General features: G+C 39.0%; 1 protein-coding gene across 3 annotated transcripts in view; it reads left to right on the top strand.

The window, feature by feature from the left end:
- Nucleotides 1–18,428, top strand: part of PSIP1 (PC4 and SRSF1 interacting protein 1) — a 33,725-nt gene extending 15,297 nt beyond the window's left edge. For all 3 annotated transcript variants that reach the window (XM_071580543.1, XM_071580546.1, XM_071580544.1), the window contains exons 9-17: nucleotides 243–318; nucleotides 1,193–1,415; nucleotides 2,006–2,124; nucleotides 4,451–4,506; nucleotides 5,614–5,684; nucleotides 10,461–10,562; nucleotides 10,961–11,174; nucleotides 15,103–15,214; nucleotides 17,653–18,428. In XM_071580543.1, the coding sequence (XP_071436644.1) occupies nucleotides 243–318; nucleotides 1,193–1,415; nucleotides 2,006–2,124; nucleotides 4,451–4,506; nucleotides 5,614–5,684; nucleotides 10,461–10,562; nucleotides 10,961–11,174; nucleotides 15,103–15,214; nucleotides 17,653–17,713 (1,034 nt within the window). In that variant the 3' untranslated portion in view covers nucleotides 17,714–18,428. The remainder of the gene's footprint in view (nucleotides 1–242; nucleotides 319–1,192; nucleotides 1,416–2,005; nucleotides 2,125–4,450; nucleotides 4,507–5,613; nucleotides 5,685–10,460; nucleotides 10,563–10,960; nucleotides 11,175–15,102; nucleotides 15,215–17,652) is intronic.
- Nucleotides 18,429–20,409: the final 1,981 nt, after the last annotated feature.

Genomic DNA, 20,409 nt, shown 5'->3' with positions numbered 1-20,409 from the left:
GGAGCCTGTGGCTAAAAAACACCTTAGTTCAGCAGTCAGCTAAAAAAAACTACCAACACTTTAGCATTTCAAAGAGATCTTGATTGAAGTTTGGTACTCAATTAACACTTGAATTTTGTACAGCAACAAAGTTAGGGTGTGTGTTTTGATTTAAGTGTAGCTTATGTCTATTGAGAAAGAATCTTTCCACATAGACAAGGAGTAGATGGTGGTTTAACCTGTTATTTCTGTATAACTACTAGCCTCTGAAGTGAAAGTTCCAAAACCAAGAGGGAGACCCAAGTTGGTGAAACCATCATGTCTTTCAGAGAGTGACCTGTGAGTTACTGTTTTTTCCTTAATGTAACTCTTCTTTGTTGTAAACCTTGCTGTTCCTTATGTTAAGACTTCATAATCAGTGGTGAGTTCCTGACAGTTTTTTACCCTGTTAGTGTTCAGTATGAATTACTGTTTGTGTTGATGTTGTAATAACTCTGTTATAATACAGAGTAGCTCATGGTAGTACCTTTCTGGAACAAGAGGTGGAAGATCTTAACCTTCCTAACTTGAAAAATCTGTGCAAAATTCCTGCTGAGTGAAGAGGAAAGATACTTATTAAGAAAAAATATAAAATCATACAAAGCTGAAATAGTGACTTTTTTTTCTTCAATGTTTTGTTTCAGAAATATTTTCTGATGGAATTCCAACCCTATTAGTTACCTAAATTTTGGGTTGGCCTTCCCCAGTTCTTTCAGTCATTAGTGCTTCTAGTAACTTGAGGAAAAGTTGAGCATTGGTTTAATTTTCTGTAAATTAGCAGATGCACAGTTTTGGTATATGTACACCTTAAATAAGGGTACTTTATAAACCTAGTTTACAGTATATGCACTCTTGGTCCTGCAAACCCATATGTGTGTGGGGAACCTGGTGAGCATGAACTTCTTTGGTTTGGATCTATGCAATTACAGTAATGTTAGTTCCATACTGTTATTTATTTTTATAGTTTGGGGTTTTTTTCCACAGGTAGTGGGCTTTAATTTTAGAAAAAAAGGCCAAGTATTTTTTCAAAAGTCATTAAATGAGCTGAAAGTGAATTAATTTCATAATTTTTAATATTCCATGGTTTTAAAAAAATAGCTTCCCGAATTAAAATATCATTTTTAAAGTCACTGCATGTAATGGACATGGTGCCTAAATACTGTTCATGTTTCAGTGTTAATGAGGAGGAGAAGGCAAAGAAAAAAGGAGCAGAAGAAAAGCCCAAAAAGCAAGGGAAAAAAGATGAGGAAAGTCAGAAGGAAGAGGAGAAATCAAAGAAGGAATTCGATAAAAAGGAAGGAAAGAAAGAGGCTGAACCAAAAAGGAAAAATGTTGCAAAAGTGGGTTCTGCATCAGCTTCTGATTCTGAAGATGAAGAAGAACAAGAAGGAGACAAGGTATAATTTTGCTTTCCTGATAAATTTATTATAAGGAAAACAGTATCACTGAAGATCTTTGTTCAAGTTAAAGCTAGATCCTACTAAAGTTTGGAGTTCAGTGCCTTGTTTACAGATGCATAGAACAGAAGGTTCAGAACTTAGTTTTCTTAAGTATTTCCTGCAGGAAATTGTAGTATTTTCTAAAAAAAGCATCTTTTCTAAGACACTTCTCTTTTTAGCAAAGCATTTAAGTGTAGAAGTTATTTATTTTGTCAAAAGGCTTTTTTTTTCTCTGTTTTGCTTGGGTGCATCCAGAGAACTTTTGGCTTGAAATCACATTTTTGAAAGGTACAAAGCTGTCCCTAGACAACAATTTGTAATGTCTTTGTTTTTCTGGTGCTTATCATTGCCTTCCAAAGAAAAGAAAAAAGGGAGAAAGAATTAATGAAATTGCATTTAGTTCTAGAGAAAGCCATCTTTTGTCAGGTTGCTCCATGGAGCTGAGTTGTTTCAAAGATGCTTGGTGTAGGTAGGTTTATTTGTTTTCAGAAACAATAATTTATAATCTTGCTTTCTCTTTCCAATCATGAAATGACAAATAAAAACAGAAGAAAAAAGGAGGAAGAAGCTTTCAGGCAGCTCACAGAAGAAACATTGTGAGAGGCCAACATGAGAGAGAAATAACAGAAAGAAAGCGTAAGCAAGAGGAACAGACAGAATCTGAATCGTGAGTGTATTTTAACATGTGATGCCTCCAAGTTGTACTAATAATTTGAACCCAGCAGGAGAGACAATATTAGAAAAACATCCAAACTTGTGTGTACTGTTGTTCTCTCCCCTCCACCCATTTTGTTTTTCTATTTTTTTGTTTTAAGTGGAGAGTATAAAGCTCCTCTATACCAGTAGGTTCTGTCATGGGAGGATGAGAAGAATTGAACATACAAATTAAGTGATGTCCGTCTTTCAGTGACTTGGAATCTCTAGCAGAGGACAACTGGTGGGTTCTTTCTCGAGCTAATCTGAAGTATCCCTGTGCAAAGGGATCAGTGTCAAAAGTTGTTCAGGACAGCCATAAATTTTTCTTACAAGGTTTAGGTACACTAGATTGACAGTTAGGACCTATTAATCCATGGTTATGGATTTTTTTGATCAGGTGTGGAAGGCATAGGGTTATCTGGAAAACATTTCCTTCTCTTACTGGCAGCTGGAGCACATGCTGTGAGACAGAACAAGGGAATAAAAAAAGAATTATTCTACTCTAGCACTGTAAAGCCAGTTCAGTAATACCAAGAGCAGTCTGCATTTGGAAGATTATCACAAATAAATCCAGCATAAGAGTGGAGAGAATATCCTGCCAGAAACTGGGGGGTGGGACAATAGGAAGAAATCTGATTCATTTTCAAGAACTATTCTGCAAATTAGTGAAAATGCTGCCACCACAAGAGCATGATATTCCCCATCCCCACAGTTGGTGGGAGGGCAGAAGAAAGGGAGAACGAGGTAAAAATGTGGAGAAAAAGGAAGAGAATAATTGTTGCCTTTACCTGTAACAACAAAATTCTACTTTTTTCACGTTCATTAAGAATCTAGCTTGATTGGGTCTTTTTTATTATTATTGATATTATTATCAGCCCATTTTAATCTGCTTCCTGTCACTCCTCTGGAAACCTGACATAATTATTGTACTTGCCTGTAGCAAACTTAAGCATTTCCAACTTCAGAGGTACTAAATTGTTCTCAGCATCTTAGAAGCCCTTAATACATCAGTATTTAACTCTAACACATACTGATTATTTTTGCAATCTAATTGTCATATATTGATTTAGTTATGCCAAATTTGTACATTTAAATAGCAGGCATATTTCATGCATTGGAGGGTAGATAGAAGTTTATTTCAGTAAGAAAAAGTATTTAGTGAGTGCGTAATAAATTTAATTATAGCTGATGACTAATATCACAAAACTCAATATTGATAAAAAGTAAGAATAATATGGACTGAAACGTGTTTTGATTACTTTGCTCATCACCATTTTCTGGTCTTTGTAGCTATTTTATTAGTATTTATTTAGTTAAAGTCTGTTGTACACCATTCTGTACTTGTACGAAGTTTATCTGTGATGTTGAGGTTGTGCTGCCAGTTGAAGAAAACTTGTTTTATGTACTTTAAAAGTGTTGATTCTGTAACTGGATAGGCTATGAAAGAATCCTGGAAAATGGTAAGACATGCAGACCTACATATTATTGTGTCAGTAAGAAAATTAGTCACAGGACATTTAGTTATATCATGCTGAAATACGAAAATTCTAAAATGAAGCTTTTAAATCCCTCAGTAAGACAAGACTGAGGAAATGCTAAACAGAAGTTTATGGTCTTCTATATATAAGGACTTTAAAAGCTTGTTTGAAAGACTTCTGTCTGTGTTCATCCTGTAACTGAGAGGGAGACAAATTCTGTTTTTCATCTCAGCTTTATTTTCAGTGATACAACTGGAGAAAGATCCAGGACTTGCAATAAATCTTTTTGTTACTACTTCTTTTAAGAATATTTAAGTTACTACTGTGGTATTTAAGGTCAATTGTAAGGTATGTTTATTGTCACAATTAATTATTTGAGAAAATCAGTCACATAGGAACTGATTAATTGATCTCTCCATAATTCTCCATGGAAATGTTGAATAATTTGACCCTTGTCATCATCCTAATAGAAATTCTTTCTCCGTCAGTTCTGTATGATGCCATTTTACCAATTTATACATACAAAAATAGTACAAAATACGGTTTGGAAATATGACTTGTTTTTAAAATCCTTTAATTTGCTGCTTCTAGGGAAAAGCAGCTGGGAGTAGGAGGATTTATCAGCAGTATCTCAGCTACTAAATTTTTGTTAATTTGTTTCAGTCTTTGAAAACCAGAGATTGTCTCTCTGATCTGGCATATTAATGTTTAACTGAGATAATACCTCAAAATGTTGCATCTCATCCAAAAATTAGAAAAGAAACTGTGAAAAGCAGGCTTTACAACAACATTGTAAAAACATGTTAACATTTTTGATAGGCAGAGTAAAGAAGAAGGCAAGAAAGCAGAAATTAAGAAGATTGAGAAGAAGAGAGGTTAGTTTAAAGAAGCTGAACATTACTTTTTATTCATCTTATATTTTGAATGGAAATTTTTCCTGGTAAAATAATTTACTGCTGAGGGTGGCTGTGTGAGCTGGAATGTTTGATCTATGATGCCTCCTTCAGGTCTGTAAAACTACATTCTTGCCCTAGGTTCTTCCTTTTTGCAGTGCATTACAACAGGTCTCAGCTGTTCTGACTTTACTTTCATTTGAGTTTTTAAACCTCAGTCTCTTCCACTTGGGAACAAGAAACAAAAGCGTTTACCATTTGAACCGGATCCCCTGCATTATTCCTGTCATTTTTTCCTTTCTGCCTTCTCATAACAGTGTTCTGAGGGACCTCTTGAAAGTATTTAGGAACTACCTCTTACTAAGCAGTAGGCTTAGATTCAGATTACTGTGGTCCTGTCTACTAACCCAGACTTAGAGACTGACCTTCATGGGATAAGTAATTCCTTTTTCAGTACTCCCATCTTTCAGGGCAATACAAACCACTGGCTGTAATTTGTAATATAGTATGAATCCAGTGGCATGGACTCCAACCAGCACAGTGTCACAGCAGAGGGGAAATAAAAACTATCCAACACCATGCAAGATGGGTTGCCCTTGAAGGAAACTCTGCTTGCACTACTGTTCAGAATACATACAGATCCAAACAGGCATTCAGCATGTGAATTAGAGAAGGCCCCATTCGTTCATCTTTCACACCCACTCAAACGTGTGTACGGGGAACAAATCATCAGTGTCCAGGTGTCTGTCATGAAAGGTCTTACAGCTTTGTAAGTCTTAATATTTATTAAAAAGTCTTGTTAAGCTGGCCCACAATTAGAGGGTGACAGCTGTGTATTGAAATACAAAATTCTTTCCAGTTGTAAATCCTGAGAAGAAAACTATGTGGATTGCTACTAATGTTCAGTTTTAAAAAGCTGTGTACTTTCCTGGTAGTAAGGCCTGTGGTGTGTTTGTGTGCACCTCCATGTACCATGCCTCCCCATATTCTTCTACATTCTGTGTGGAGTTTATATTTGTAGAATCATTTCTGCAAAAATAAACCTGATGTGATTATCAAATATTCATGCATACTATTTTTAACCTTCAGAAACATCAATGGATTCTAGGCTTCAAAGGATACATGCAGAAATAAAGAATTCCCTGAAAATTGATAATCTTGTAAGTATATATTTTAAAAAACTTATTAACTTGTCACATTCTGATAGGAAGTGCTTGACATGTGTCCTTGTATTTAAATAATACTCTGAAAATGAGAGGATTTTTTTCAATTTGAAAGATAACTGCTGCTTAAATGTGGTTACTGTGGACAGTGAAAGATGAGTGTCAGCAAATAAAATTGGTTTTGTTTGAAAATACTTCATAATTCATTATTTACCAGAAACATTCACATAGAATTATATCAAATGAAGCATCTGGTGCCAGATCATCCTGTCGAGCTATATGGAAACACCAGGAGGACATTGAGTGTAGTAATGTCAAACTTCCTGATTCAAGGGATGGGGGCACCAGTTTACTGACTCCACTCGCTGTCAAGGGAAATCTGCTGCTTGTTGGGGGTCCAGATTTGGATTGTTATTGACAGGTATTTGAGGCTTTCTGGCCTTATGACAATTTGTTTGCTGCTGCTGGTTTTCTGTGCTGGGCACCAGTGGTATAGTCAGGGGAGGCATGGAAAGTTATGAAGCATGGCTACATGACCCTGAGAGTGATGGGCAAGGTGTAGTGACTCAGGTGGTGGTCCCTTTCTTGATGAAAGAACTTGTGAAGAAATGGATAGGTGTGCTGGGAGGTGGCAAGATCTGCCCAAAAGCAGTGCTGCCAGAAGGCTGCCAACCTAGTTAAAGACCACAAAATGAGGGATGATAGCAGAGGAGGAAGTGGTGGAGCAGGATGGCAATCAGATATAAACAGATGTCAGCAGGATAATGTGAACTGAACTGACAATGTAATCAACAGAATTCCCCCATAGAACAGGAGTGAAGTGGCATGATCACGAGCATCAGCACACAAATGGGGAAGTGCTGGCAGCACAGCATTATGAGAAAAGCTCTCATAACCTTTCTGAAATGTCAGCACAACTGTTTTTCTCATGGAGTCACTGTACACTAATGCATGTAGTGAGAGGAACAACTCTGGGGAACTAGACATCTCTCTGCAGTTGCGGGGCTGTGGTTTCATTGATATCAGAGATCTGGTGGGAAGTCCATGGGACTGGAGATTTGCCATATATATTCACAGGCTCTTAAGGGAAGGTGGGAATACAAGATGAAGCATAACTTTGTGAGACACCAATGCAAACATGTGTAGCTCTCCACTAGGACAACTGATAAGCCAGTTGAGAGCATATGGGTCTGGATTAGTGGGCAGACCAATATAAGTGACATCCTGAGGATGTCTGCTGTAGATTACCTGATCAGGGAGAAGCAGAGAATGAAGCCATCTTAAGACAATTGGGAGACACCTCTGGTTCTTGTTGAAGGCTTGAAATATCCTACTATTTGCTGAAAGGTTATGAAGATTACACAGCTATGCAGGAAGCTTCTGGAGTATGGTAAATTCCTAACACAGGTGATGAAGAAGCTGACAAGGCAAGACACCCTGATTCTTCTAGACAGTGAAGATCTGGTCAGGGTCAACCTTGGCTGCAGTGACTGCAGTGGTGGAGTTCAGGATACTGGGAGAAAGGAACAGGGCAAAAAGGATCACAGCCCTAGACTCAGAAGAGCAGACTTTGACCTCTACAGAGATCTGCTTGGAAGAATCTCTTGATAGACCATGTAATAGTGAAGATGGGACCAGGAGATCTGGCTCACTTTTAGGGATTACCTTCTTGTCAAGGCTGATTTGTCTTCACAAGCAGAAAGGATAACCTAATGTGTCAGGAGGGCTGCACAAGTGAACAAAATGCTCCTGACTATAGTAATGACCCAAAAAAGGAAGCATACAAGAAGCGGAAGCAGTGACCGGTGGAACATAGAGGAATATGCAGACATTGTCCAAGCATGGAGGGATGTACTTAGGAAAGCCAAAACCCACCTAGAGTTAAATCTTGGTAGAGAAATGAAGGACAGCAAAGCTTCAAGGAGCTCACCAGTAAAAGGAAGACTAGGAAAACGTGGGCCTGCTGCTGACTGGGGTTAGGGTTGTAGTAAAAAAGAAGTTTAAGGTAATCAGTGCCATCTTGACCTCAGTTTGCTAGTACAATTCAGTTTAGGAATCCTAGGTCCCTGAGACCAGTGGAAAGATGAAGAGTGAGCAAGCCTTGATACTCAGAGAACGAGGATCAAATCAGAGACCATTTAAACAAAGTGAGTCCTGATACAGAATAAACTTAAGAATACAGAGGGAGGTAGATGATGTACTCCTTTTTTTTTTTTTTTTGAAAAGCCATGGTGATGAGGGGGAGGTTTCTGAGTCTGGAAGAAAGCAAATGTCACCCTCATCTTGCAGAAGGAGGATCTGGGAAACTGCAGGCCTGTCAGTCTCACGCTGATCCCTTGAAAGGTTATGGAACAAATCCTACTGGAAATTGTTTCCAATAACTTGAAGTACAGTAAAGTCTCTGGGAGTTGTCATCATGGCTTAATGACAATGAAATCATACTTGACCAAACTGATGTAATTCTGTGGGATGACTGACTTGGTGGATGAGGGAGAGCAGTGGACATTGTTTAATTAAGTTTAAAAAGGCTTTTGACACTGTCTCTCATAACAGCCTCAAAGACAAACTGATGAACTCTGGACTAAAAACGTGAATACAAAGGTGGACTGAAAACTGGCTGAACAGCAGGGCATGAAAGACCGACTGGTGGCAGAGAGTCCAGCTCTCTGATGGACCAATCACCAGTAGGCAGTACCCTTAAAATATCTCATTAATGACTGGGATGATGGAACAGACCACAGCCCTAGCAAATTTGCAGATGAGAAATAACTAAAATCAAAGATTTGATGTGAGTGCTGCCATCCAGAGAAAGTTGGACAGGCTACAAAAGTGTTCCATCAAGAACTTCTGGAACTTCAATTCCAGTTCTGCACCTGTGGAGCACTAACCTCAGACACCAGCACAGACTGGGGACTGAGTGGCTGGAAAACAGCTTGTGGGAAAATGACCTTAAGTGTTAGTGGACAACAAGCTTAGTGTGAGCCACCAATACGCTTTTGTGGCTAAAGTGGCCAACAGCATTCTGGGCTGCATTAGAGTTGCCAGAACATGAAAGAAGATGATGGTTGTCCTCTGCTTGGCACTGATGGAGACACTAGATCCTGTTTTGGGCTCCCTAGAACAACAGAGATACGGACCTACTGTAGGGCACCCACTAAAAGGCCACAAAGATGGATTAAGGGCTTGAACCGCATGTCATGGAAGAGGAGACTAGGAGAGCTGGGAGTGTTCATTCTGCAGAAAATATGAAGATAAGAAAATATAAGTGTGAGTGAAAAAGTATGGCAGCATGAGGAACAGCAAGCTGCTCCAGCTTGTAAATACAGAGGTGCTCTGGGGTTTAGAGGCAAGGTTCTGGTAGTGGGGACAGGGGACTGCCTTGTGCTGGACATAACCAATCCCAGCCTATTTCCCATGGATGACCCACTGCAGGGCGTGGCTGAGGCCCTCAGCCAGGATGGTGATCCATCTTTGAAAACTTACTTAAACCAAGAAGACAGAAAAGGAGGAGAGGAAAGAGTGAGGAACAGCAGAGGAAGCACCAAGGTCAGAAAAGAAGGGAGGAGGTGCTCTGTGTTGCTGGAATAGGTATTCTCTCTGCAGCCTGTGGAAGAGACCACACTGTGGCATGTGGAGAGCACATGCAAGAGATTGTCCTGAAGTAGTACAGCTTGTGGAGAGAGCCCAGCCTGAAGCAGAGCAGAAGGTGCAAAGGAGTTGAGGAGAGGATCTGTGATGTACTGACCTTCTACCCCTGTGCACTGTCTGGGCTGGAGTGAGGTTGAGCATGAGAGAGGGAGAGAAAGAAGTGTGGGTTTAGTGTTTGTCTTAGTTTCTCACAACCCAAATCAATTTTAATTGGTGATAAATTAGAAAACCAAACCAACAAAAATACACCCAGAAAACACCTGACACCCCACCAAACCTTGAGTATGTAGAGAAATGATGGAGCAAATGTCTTGAATACTGGGAAGACGGTTGTAGACCTACAAGGATACTTAGTTTATCATAATTGTATTTATCATGTAAACATGATAATAAGAATTCTGCTTAATGTAGTGCTGATATGTTTGTTCAGGGATTTTTCAATACTATTTTCCCTTGAGAACAGGAGCTGCAACTTCGTACAAGATGCAGAATATTATTGTGACTTGTACTGCTAATGAATCTTTTGAATTCTAAATAGTAAGTAACATAACCAAGAGTACGAGAAGATAAGGAAATTGAGAACTAAGTATTAACAGAAAGATGACTTTGTACAGCGGTTCTTAAAAATGCATTAGAAGCTCACATAATTACTTCTGTGTGTCCTGCACATTTGTCATAATTTTAACTGAAAAATCTACAAAGGCACAGCTGTCTGTATTAACTACAGTCCACCTAGGATGCTTTGCTACCTTCTCAATGGTAAATCAGTTGTGGAAAAATTGGCTATATTAAAGACTGACTGTGGAGAAAGCTTCAAGCATAGAAGTACTAGAATCGTGAAAGCAGCGTAAAGCTTGAGTTTGTATTTTGAAAAGATAAAATTATTTTTAAATGTTACAGATTACTCGGATACCATCTGCCTTTTATGAAAGTAGCTGAAAAGTAACTGGTATAAAATTTTAGATTGCAAGTTTGGCTAAAAAATTGTTGTAAAATTAAGAACATAGTCAATTTAAGGGTATTCTAGGAAGGTGTCACTGAGCATGGAAATTAATTTACTATGATTACTTAAAGATTGCTAACATGTAAGTGATATCTTCAAACTAATTTCTTGTTTATGTGTAGGATGTCAACAGGTGTATTGAGGCTCTTGATGAACTTGCATCCCTTCAAATCACAATGCAACAAGCTCAGAAACATACAGAGATGATTCTTACTCTGAAGAAGGTGAGATTTGCAATGTTAATTAAAGTAACCTATATGTTTTGTTAAATTGATACCAGCTTTATTTACTACTGGAGTGCTGTGTCTAGTTTGGGTCCCTACAGTTGAAGAATGATGCAGACAGTCTGAGGAGGTCCCAAACGAGCACCATGAAGATGATCAAAGATGCAGTTGGACAGGGTGCTCGATAATCTGGTCCAGGCTTTCCATGAAGAGTTGGGCCGGATGACCTCTTGAGGTCCCTCCCCACCTGCCAGTTTTGTGTTTCTGTGATACTTCAGAGTGGAAAAATCTGTGATCTCATTTCAGGTTAAATGAAAAATTTCATCTAGCACATAATGAAATTACATAGAGATTTAAACACCTAAGTGGAGCTCATTGTTTTGTTACTTGGATTTCAGATACGGAAATTCAAAGTTAGCCAAGTTATCATGGAGAAATCTACAATGCTATATAACAAGTTCAAAACCATGTTTCTGGTTGGGGAAGGAGATTCTGTTCTTTCCCAAGTACTAAATAAATCACTTGCTGAGCAGAAGCAACACGAAGAGGCTAACAAAACCAAAGAACAGTGGAAGAAAGGGGCAAACAAAAAGATGGAGAAGGACCAAACAGGTAATTTTCTGTGGGTTTGGTTTCTTGTCATATAAAAGACTCAGTCACCATTAGTTTCTGAGCTAGCTTCAAAACATCCTTGATGTAACAATTCTACCCATCTGTGAAAGCATTTACATATCTGAAATAGCCAAGGATAAAACTGCTATAACTAAGTTTCAGGATCGGGGTATAGTGTTTTCCATGGTCATTTTATCTCTTGCTATCCAAAGGAAGGACTTTTACAAAAATTGAGTTTAGCATTTTTTTTACATTTGTAAATTTTCTAACTTGACTACATTATAGAATAAAAAAACCCATTAAATACGAGGTAAAATAACTTACTAGTGTTGCAGTTTAACCGCAGCCAGAAAGGGAGCCCCACACAGCCACTTGCTCTCCCCCACCAGTGGGACTGCAGAGACAGTCAGAAGACTAAAAGCTGAAAGACTTGGGTTGAGATAAAGACAGTTCAATAGGTAAAGCAAAAGCTGCACACAAGCAAAGAAAAACAAAATTCATTGCTTCCCACAGGCAGGCAGATGTTCAGCCATCTCCAGGAGAGCAGGGTCCCAACACACATAATGGTGACTTGGAAACACAAACACCATCACTCCAAATGTCCTCTCTCTTCCTCCTCCTTTCTCTCCGTTTATATACTGAGCATGATGTCATATAGCATGGAATATGCCTTTGGTCAGTTTGGGTCACCTGTCCTGGCTGTGTCTCCTCCCAACCTCCCATTCACCCCCAGGCCCCTTATGAATGTGACAGTATGGAAAGAGAAAAGGCCTTGGCTCTGTGCAAGCCCTGCTCAGCAATAGCAAAAACATCTCTATATTATCAACCCAGTAAAAATCCAAAATGCAGCCTCATACTAGACACTGTGAAAAAATTAACTCTGCCCCAGCCAAAGGCTTCCATTCCTCCAGTAGCCTTTTGCTACCTATTATTCTGCCATGTCAGTGGAACTTCAGCAGCTTAATTTCCTTCATTAGCCTCTTCTATACTGTGTATGCTCTACTATGTGTAGCAGCAACTTCTAACTACAGTGCTACTTCTGTGATAGAATTTCAGTAGTTTAGTCTAACAGTAAAGAAATAATCATTTACGGAAGAAATAGGTGTTTGTGCCCTTAGCAGTACTAGCACAGATTAATCATGAGTGCTTGTACAAGTACAGCATAATGTTGAAAGCTTTCCATAGTAAGTGTATTCAGTAATAAATCACTGCACAGATACTTGCATTTTTAAATATAGGAAAAAAATTATACAGACACCCTGGAAAGCTGTGTTGCAAATGAATTAAAATAATTGAAAATGTAGGAATTCTACCCATCTTTTTAAATTATATAGATCCCTGAACTCCACAAGCACCTCATTGAAATTACTTTGAAGCTGAACTGTAAGAGCAAAATTGTTTCAGAAAAACACTTGAAAGTTAAATTATCTGGATCTGAAATAAACAGATCATAGTAACTGAGGTGGTAAAAGATGTCAAGGATTCAGAACAACTGTAGTTCAGTGTTATGGGTATAATTGCTAAGGAAGCAAGGATGATATTATAACAGTTTTATGGTGAGAGAATGTATGATGTACTAGAGGTTCCATACAGATCGTTCTCCAAACCAGTGATCAGCATAACTAATACTTTAACAAAGAGGCTAAACTGTAGGACTTCCTACACATTGTCTGGCTAGTGAAGCCACTCCAGATAAGATTAACACAACTTCGGCAAAACACAGTGAAATTCTATATTGTTGCCCTGTCTTGTGTAGAATGGAAATAACTTTTTCAGAGTAGGGGGTTATTTTAGGGAATCATAGAATCGTGGAATCATAGAATCGATTGGGTTGGAAAAGACCTCCAAGATCGAGTCCAACCCTTGGTCCAACTCCAGTTCATTTACTAGATCATGACACTCAGCGCCACGTCCAATCTGTGTTTAAAAATCTCTAGGGATGGTGAATCCACCACCTCTCTGGGCAGCCCATTCCAATGCCTGATTACTCTCTCTGGAAAGAATTTTTTTCTGATATCCAACTTAAATTTCCCCTGGCAGAGCTTAAGCCTGTGCCCCCTTGTCCTATTGCTGAGTGCCTGGGAGAAGAGACCAGCCCCCACCTGGCTATAACTTCCCTTCAGGTAGTTCTAGACAGTGATGAGGTCACCTCTGAGCCTCCTCTTCTCCAGGCTAAACAATCCCAGCTCCCTCAGCCTCTCCCCATAGGGCTTGTGCTCCAGTCCCTTCACCAGCCTTGTTGCTCTTCTCTGGACTCTCTCCAGCACCTCAATATCCTTTCTGAACTGAGGGGCCCAAAACTGAACACAATACTCAAGGTGTGGCCTCACCAATGCAGAGTACAGGGGAAGGATCACTGCCCTGGTCCTGCTGGTCACGCTATTTTTGATACAGGACAGGATCCCATTGGCCTTCTTGGCCACCTGGGCACACTGTTGACTCATGTTGAGCTTCCTGTCAATTAGTACTCCAAGGTCCCTTTCTGCCTGGCTGCTCTCCAGCCACTCTGTGCCCAGCCTGTAGCGCTGAAGGGGGTTGTTGTGGCCAAAGTGCAGGACCCGGCACTTGGCCTTGTTGAACTTCATCCCATTGGAATCAGCCCATCTCTCAAGTCTATCCAGATCCCTCTGCAGAGCCCTCCTGCCTTCCAGCAGGTGGACACTCCCTCCCAACTTGGTGTCATCAGCAAATTTGCTGATGATGGACTCAATCCCCTCATCTAAATCATGAATAAAGATGTTAAACAGGACTGGACCCAATACAGACCCCTGGGGAACACCACTGGTGACCGGCCGCCAGCTGGATGCAGCTCCGTTCACCAGCAAGTAGTTTTTTATTTGCTTCCAAGACGATTTCTGATCCTTACATGCATTCTTCTGCCCTTTTAAAAACTGAACTGCTGAACTCTGACTACCTTTACAAAACACAATAATGTAATTGATTGTACTTAATCTACAGCATCAGATTATCATTATAGCATTTATTGTTTTATTGAATTCCTTCCATGGCATTCAAGTTCAGAATTGATTCTGAGCAAGTGTTAATGGATAAGCTACTTGAACATCGTCATTAAATGATCTTGTCTGCTTTTTAGCATGTCTTAGCCTGTAGGAATTTAAATGAGCAACCTTTTGTGGTTTTTTTCATGCTGTAGCACAGTAGTTTAGTTAGATGGCTTTTGTACAAACTTGAAACTAAGTAAAATAGACACAGTTCTGACTTAGTCTGATGTTCCTCAACAATATGCTCAAAATTCACTGGCTCGTAATACAAGAGCAAAACATGTAATCAACAGAGAAATTTTTGAAGATGTTAAGTATTCTTGCTTTGACTTCACTAAATATGACTTTTACTTAGTGGTTTGAAAATTGCATCCTGTAACTGAACGAATTTTATATATATATATAGATATAGATAGATATATATATATACACACTTTTTCATATTTTGATTGTGCACATTTATTTGTTTATTATACACACACATACACATATATATAATAAAGAGTAAATGAATTGTGGTAGACTGTTAACTTCTACAGTTAAAGTATTAAGAATCCCCAAAAATAGTCTGACCAGGTTAGAATGGTAAACAGAATTCACTGCTGAAGTATATTCTGTCACTGCTCAGAATACGAACAAGCATTAGTCCTATGATCTGTAGCCTAGCAAACACAAGCAGAACTTGAAATCACATGAAAGATACTCACTGTTCAATTCCCATCACTAGGATTATGGGCTGAGGCACACTGCATAAAAGTTTCAGAAGGTGAAGCCATATCAGTTACTGTCTTTTGTATTGTTGCAGCAGCCTTGGTGGGGAGCAAAACACATAAAATTCATTATTTGATGAAGGTAAAGAAATTATCTGGGGCTTTTATAGTACAGTTTTGCTGCCTGCAATACTTTTCTGCACTTTCATTTTAAAGGTTCAAAGGTTCTGAATGGAGGGTCTGAAGCCCAGGATACCAACCAATCACAACACAATGGAGAAGATGCTGAGGAAAAGAAAGATAGGCATGAAGCTGGCAGTAAGAAAAAGTGAGTTAATAACCTTACTGATCTAAGGATCTATTCTGCTCTAGCTCAATGATGTACTATAGAACAGCAGTAGACTGAAGTCACTTTTAACCATGTTGAAGTACTGTTTTCTTCATAGAGTTTTCTCTCAAGAGAATAACAGTAGCTTTTAAAGCTGCTGTTTAAGTTTTGAATGTGCATTTTTAAAGTTATTTCACTCACTGCTATTATTAAAATTACAGGATGTCATGTTGTAGGAGAGAATCAACATGTGGTGGTACAGAGCAAAGTAAAAGCTTTTTCCTGTGTTTTAGATTACACAATACTGTTAAGTTGGATGCAAAGAAAGCCTGAACCAAATCATAGAGAAACTAATGGAATTTACTAAATATTTTGTGAATTCATGAATTCTCATTAATAGCCAAGCTACTTTAATTAGTATCCTATAGAATTACTCCAGTACAGGTAAACTGCAGGCTAGAACTTAGATTGGTGAAATTCCATTTACTGTTTCCAAGCAAGAGGCTTCAAGAGTGCTTGAATTTGTCAGAAGGTAAGTATTTAAACCTTGGTCTCACTAAGAAATGCTGTTTTGTAAACAGAAACAACAAGCTGTGAATCTCTCACAGAACATGAGAAATACACAACAGAATTTAGCTTCCTTCTGGTCAGGAGAAACTTCAGCTGCCTGGCACTTTTTGCCAAGTTAAATCTGTTAAAATAAGGGGAATATTGACTGTTATTTGCGATAAGGTAAACCTAAATACAACAAAATGAAAAAAAAACTGCTTAAGATGAAAATGAATTTGTTATTTGCTGCAAGGTAGCCTTAGAAATACTGATTTCTGATTACACAGCTTTCAGAAGCTTAGGCGGTTTGTCAAATGATGCCAAATACTTATTTGGTCTGAACAAGCAGCATGCTACAGGAACATAGTAGAGTCACAAGTGGTCATCATACAGGTTAGACAGTGTAGCCCTCTGCTTAAATAAGTGATTTGGCCAAATCAGTGTGGTAGTAACAAGGTGCAACACTCAAGTTACATGGTGTTAATAACAAGGCAGTTCAGTAACTATAGAATATACTCGGCCAAGTATTTAAAAATAAACAACTACTAAACTTGCTTTGTCAGGTTAGAGTATTTTTATGGCTTGTTCCTTTCCTCATTCTTCTTGAACTTGTTGACACTTGCATTTTTGAGTGGCAGGAAGACAGTCTCAGTCAGATTGCCCTTTATATTTGTGATAAAAGAATTAAGAATATTTAGGTGCATGTATAACACCTCAATGGATATTGGTCAAAAGAAATGTAAGGCAGGTACTTCAGACAGTTATGTAACATGCCTGGAAAAGGCTGTTGAATAAACAGTGTTTCAAAAAAACAACCTTGAGGCCAGACAATTTCTGTCTTTAACACTTCAGTAATTGTATCTGTAAAAGAATGAGCTAGTGAGGGAATCATGTTCTGCTAATGAACATACCGTTAAGTGTATGTGGTGTTCACCTTGAACTCTACATTCCAACACAGTCAGTCTTTCATAAACAAAGAAGCACTTTACAAAAAAATACTTGGGCACAGTTTCTGTGAGCTTATTGTAGGCTAACAGGTCTAGACCAGGTTTTAAAATACCTCTTGCAAATACTGCTTATTGAGAAATGCATCCACATAGCTGCTCTGAACTCAGGCATGCTTCAGGCTCTCCATCATACAAGCTTCCTTTCATTCAGCATTTCTGATACATTTTTGTTTGCAATATTCAGGTTCTTAGCAGTGAGAAACAAGCAAAATAAGTAGTATCAATGTTCAAAACTCCTGTGTGGTTCCCACGGTTGACTCTTAAGTAAATGTGTTGTAGACCTCTCCAATCATAGGGCTGTTCTGAACTTTTCGCCTTTTGACAGTAAGAAGACATGTCTGTGTACCTTTCTGAAAATGTACTTCAGAAATTATGGAAGATCAAAGTTATGCAACTTAATATTTTTGAACTGATTGGCACTTTAGAACATCTTTCAGTTCTTGTTTGTTAAAAATACATATTGCTCCCTGAGGTTATCTGGGTGTTTGGAAGACGGTGGATTGTTCCTGTCTACTCAGGGCCATATGATAAGGTATGTTAAGCCAGATCACTTTTCCACTTCAACCGACATACTTTTGACAGCAAACTACAGAGGACTACCTGAATGGAATGCAAATCTTGTTCTGAATGGCTGCCATTCACAGCCCATCAAATGCGTCAAGTGTGATGCCAGTCCTTACCAGCTTAGCTTGAGATTTGAGGACCTAGGGTGTCAGGTATGATGCTGCAGCTGGCGTCTCTACCAGCCTTCTTCTCTGGACTTCCATCTACTGTGGTAAATGTGCATCAGCATTGCTTACTGTGGTCTTACTATCACATGGTCTAAGTCTTGGTTGCTGCATTTTTTTATGGTCAATAATGTTACTTTTATTTTCCTTCTAGGACATGTGAAGAGAGAGAGCTTGAAAAACCAGCAGATGATTCTGCCTTTGAAAACAAATGACATCACTTATTTTGAATTACAAACTGAAGAGGATTGTTAAGTTTTGCATCTGAAATCTATAGACTGATGAAATTCAAAATAATTTTATAAGCATAGTATTTTAAAGTGAAATTTTGTGGAATAAAAGCCCCTTTAGTCTTGGTTTAAAAGTATTTAAACACTTTTGCCAATAGTTTTATCCAGTATTAACAGGTAACATTTCAAAAGATGAAAATCCCAATTAGAAAACAAATGCTTACATGTTACAGGACTTAGAGTTGTAGTATATTTTTTAACTTACTACTGTATGTTTGTCTGGCTAGTAGCAGGAAAAAGTGTAAATACTTTTAACTCTTCTAATTGCTTCATTTGTATAAAACCTTTCCTTCCTATGATACTGACCTCTGTTTGTGCATAGGTTTTCAACTCTTGCTGGGGATGTCTTTTCACTGTGTTTTGTAGGAGTTGAAAGCAGTGTTTTTGTAGCTGTTACAATGTTAATGTGTGAGTATACTTAATCAGATTTTTTAAAATAAGTTTAGTTTTGTTCTTGCAAAATGAGTTGTGCCAATTTACTGCAATGTAACATCTTGGTATACGTATACTGGAAAGAAGTGTCGTGCTCTCATAGAACCTTTTAATGCACAATGGTTGGAAAACTGTCTTGAACGATCCATGGAATTAAAAGAATTTAAACTGATAAAGTGAGACATGTACAGACAAAACCACTCATAGGAACAAGAGTCTGGTTTTAGTACTGTTTGATTTTATTGCTTTGGCATTAACATGGGGAAGCATCTACCTTGAATTTCAACAGAAACACTGATAAATTATTTTAAGAAAAATTCCTCAAGTCATGAAAAGGAGCAGAACAGGTACAAGCTTCTCTGGAAAGTGCTCCTTGAAACACATTTTACCAGAACTAGAAACAACTTTTATGTGGTATTTGATACAGGCCAACCACGTTAAAAATTAGAGTTTAGTAGTCTGAAGAATCTTCACAGAATCCTGAGTTGTAAGGCATCCACGAGGTTCGTTGAAGTCCAACTCTGGGCCCTGCACAGGTCACCCCAAGAGTCACAACATGTGCCCAAGAGTATCATCCAAATGCTTCTTGGACCCTCTCGGGTGCTGTGATCACTTTCCTGGGAAGCCTGTTCCAGTACCCAACCACCCTCTGGTGAAGAACCTTTTCATAATACTCAACCTAAACCTCTCCTGACACAAATTCAGGCAATTCCCTCTAGTCTTGTCACTGGTCACCACACAGAAGAGATCAATGCCTGCTCCTTCTCTTCCCCTCAGGAGGAAGTTGTAACTGCAATGACATGTCCCCTCAGTCTCCTCTTCTGGCTGAACACCCCCGGTGACTTCAGCCACACCTCATACGGCTTCCCCTCAAGGCCCATTACCATCTTTGTTGCCTTTCTTTGGACACTCTAAGAGCTTAATATATATTGTGGCACCCAAAACTGCACACAATATTCAAAGTGAGGCTGCCCCAGGACAGAGCAGAGCAGGACAATCCCCTCCCTTGACCAGCTGGCGATGCTGTGTCTGATGCCCCCCAGGACATGGTTGGTCCTCTTGGGTGCCAGGGCACTGCTGACTCACATTCAACCTGCCATCGACCAGGATCCCCACATCCCTTTCTGTGGCACTGCTTTCCAGCATCTCATTCCCTGTCTAGTAGTACATCTAGGTTTGCTTCATTCCACATGCATCTCAGAATCTGGTACTTGTCTTTGTTAAATGTTAAACATCTGATGTTTGCCTCATCTTCTAATTTGCTGAGGTCTGTTACAACCTGCCCCAGAAGGCGACAGTAACGAGGGTAACCCAGGATCTTGTTAATGGATCCCGTGGGGTGGATTAGAGTGCAACACCACCAAATGATTGGTGTTTGTAAATACAGATACATACTGTTTATTTTAGAACAGTTTTGTTTCAAAGGAAAATGGGTTTGTAGCCATTTTGGTTATCTATAGTAATAACAGCAATATTAAAACATAAAGTCTTTGATGCTCCCTGGAGGGGTTTTCATAGCAGAGTCCTAAGGGAGGATATTAGCATGATAAGGATTATCCCACCTCTTAGCAGCCTCTTCCCTTAACAGGAAATCCAGTTTGTAGCTTCAGGTATGCATACCCTTCTGCATCTGGGATAGCTGGACAATGGCACTGACTTTCCTGATGTGAAGGTCCGTTCAAGGTAGGCATATTCAGGGAGGGGTGGGCTTTAACAAAAGTCTTTTGGTGATCTAACAATGTTTAAGCCATTACCATTTCAGTCTCTGACACCACCCTGTGGCTTAAACCTTCAATAATTTCTTCTGTTCTTCACTCCAAATCTTCTTCAGGGGTTGTGCTTTTTATATGATGGACAGAAGGACAAAAGAGAGAAGAAGGAGAAGAGAGAGCACTAATATTTTTCCAATACAGTGCAATTATCAAAACTACAGTAAATGAGTAAAACATCAGATGAATAATCACAGGATGTACCAATTGATGGGATGTGGTAGGATCTGAATAGCTAAAATCACATTTCTTAATATTAAAAAAGTTATAAACAACAGGATTTAATACTGATACCCAAATGTCATTAGCCACTACCCCCACCCTGTGAATCTCAAGGATTGGAGTGTTGTTTAATGGGTAGTGGGTGTGAGGGATTCCACAGTACTTTGTTGATGTGGGCCCAATGCGTCTTGAAATTAA

The sequence above is a fragment of the Pithys albifrons genome, chromosome Z (assembly GCF_047495875.1).
Source record: "Pithys albifrons albifrons isolate INPA30051 chromosome Z, PitAlb_v1, whole genome shotgun sequence".
NCBI lineage: Eukaryota > Metazoa > Chordata > Aves > Passeriformes > Thamnophilidae > Pithys > Pithys albifrons.
This window is presented reverse-complemented; position numbering and strand designations above follow the sequence as displayed.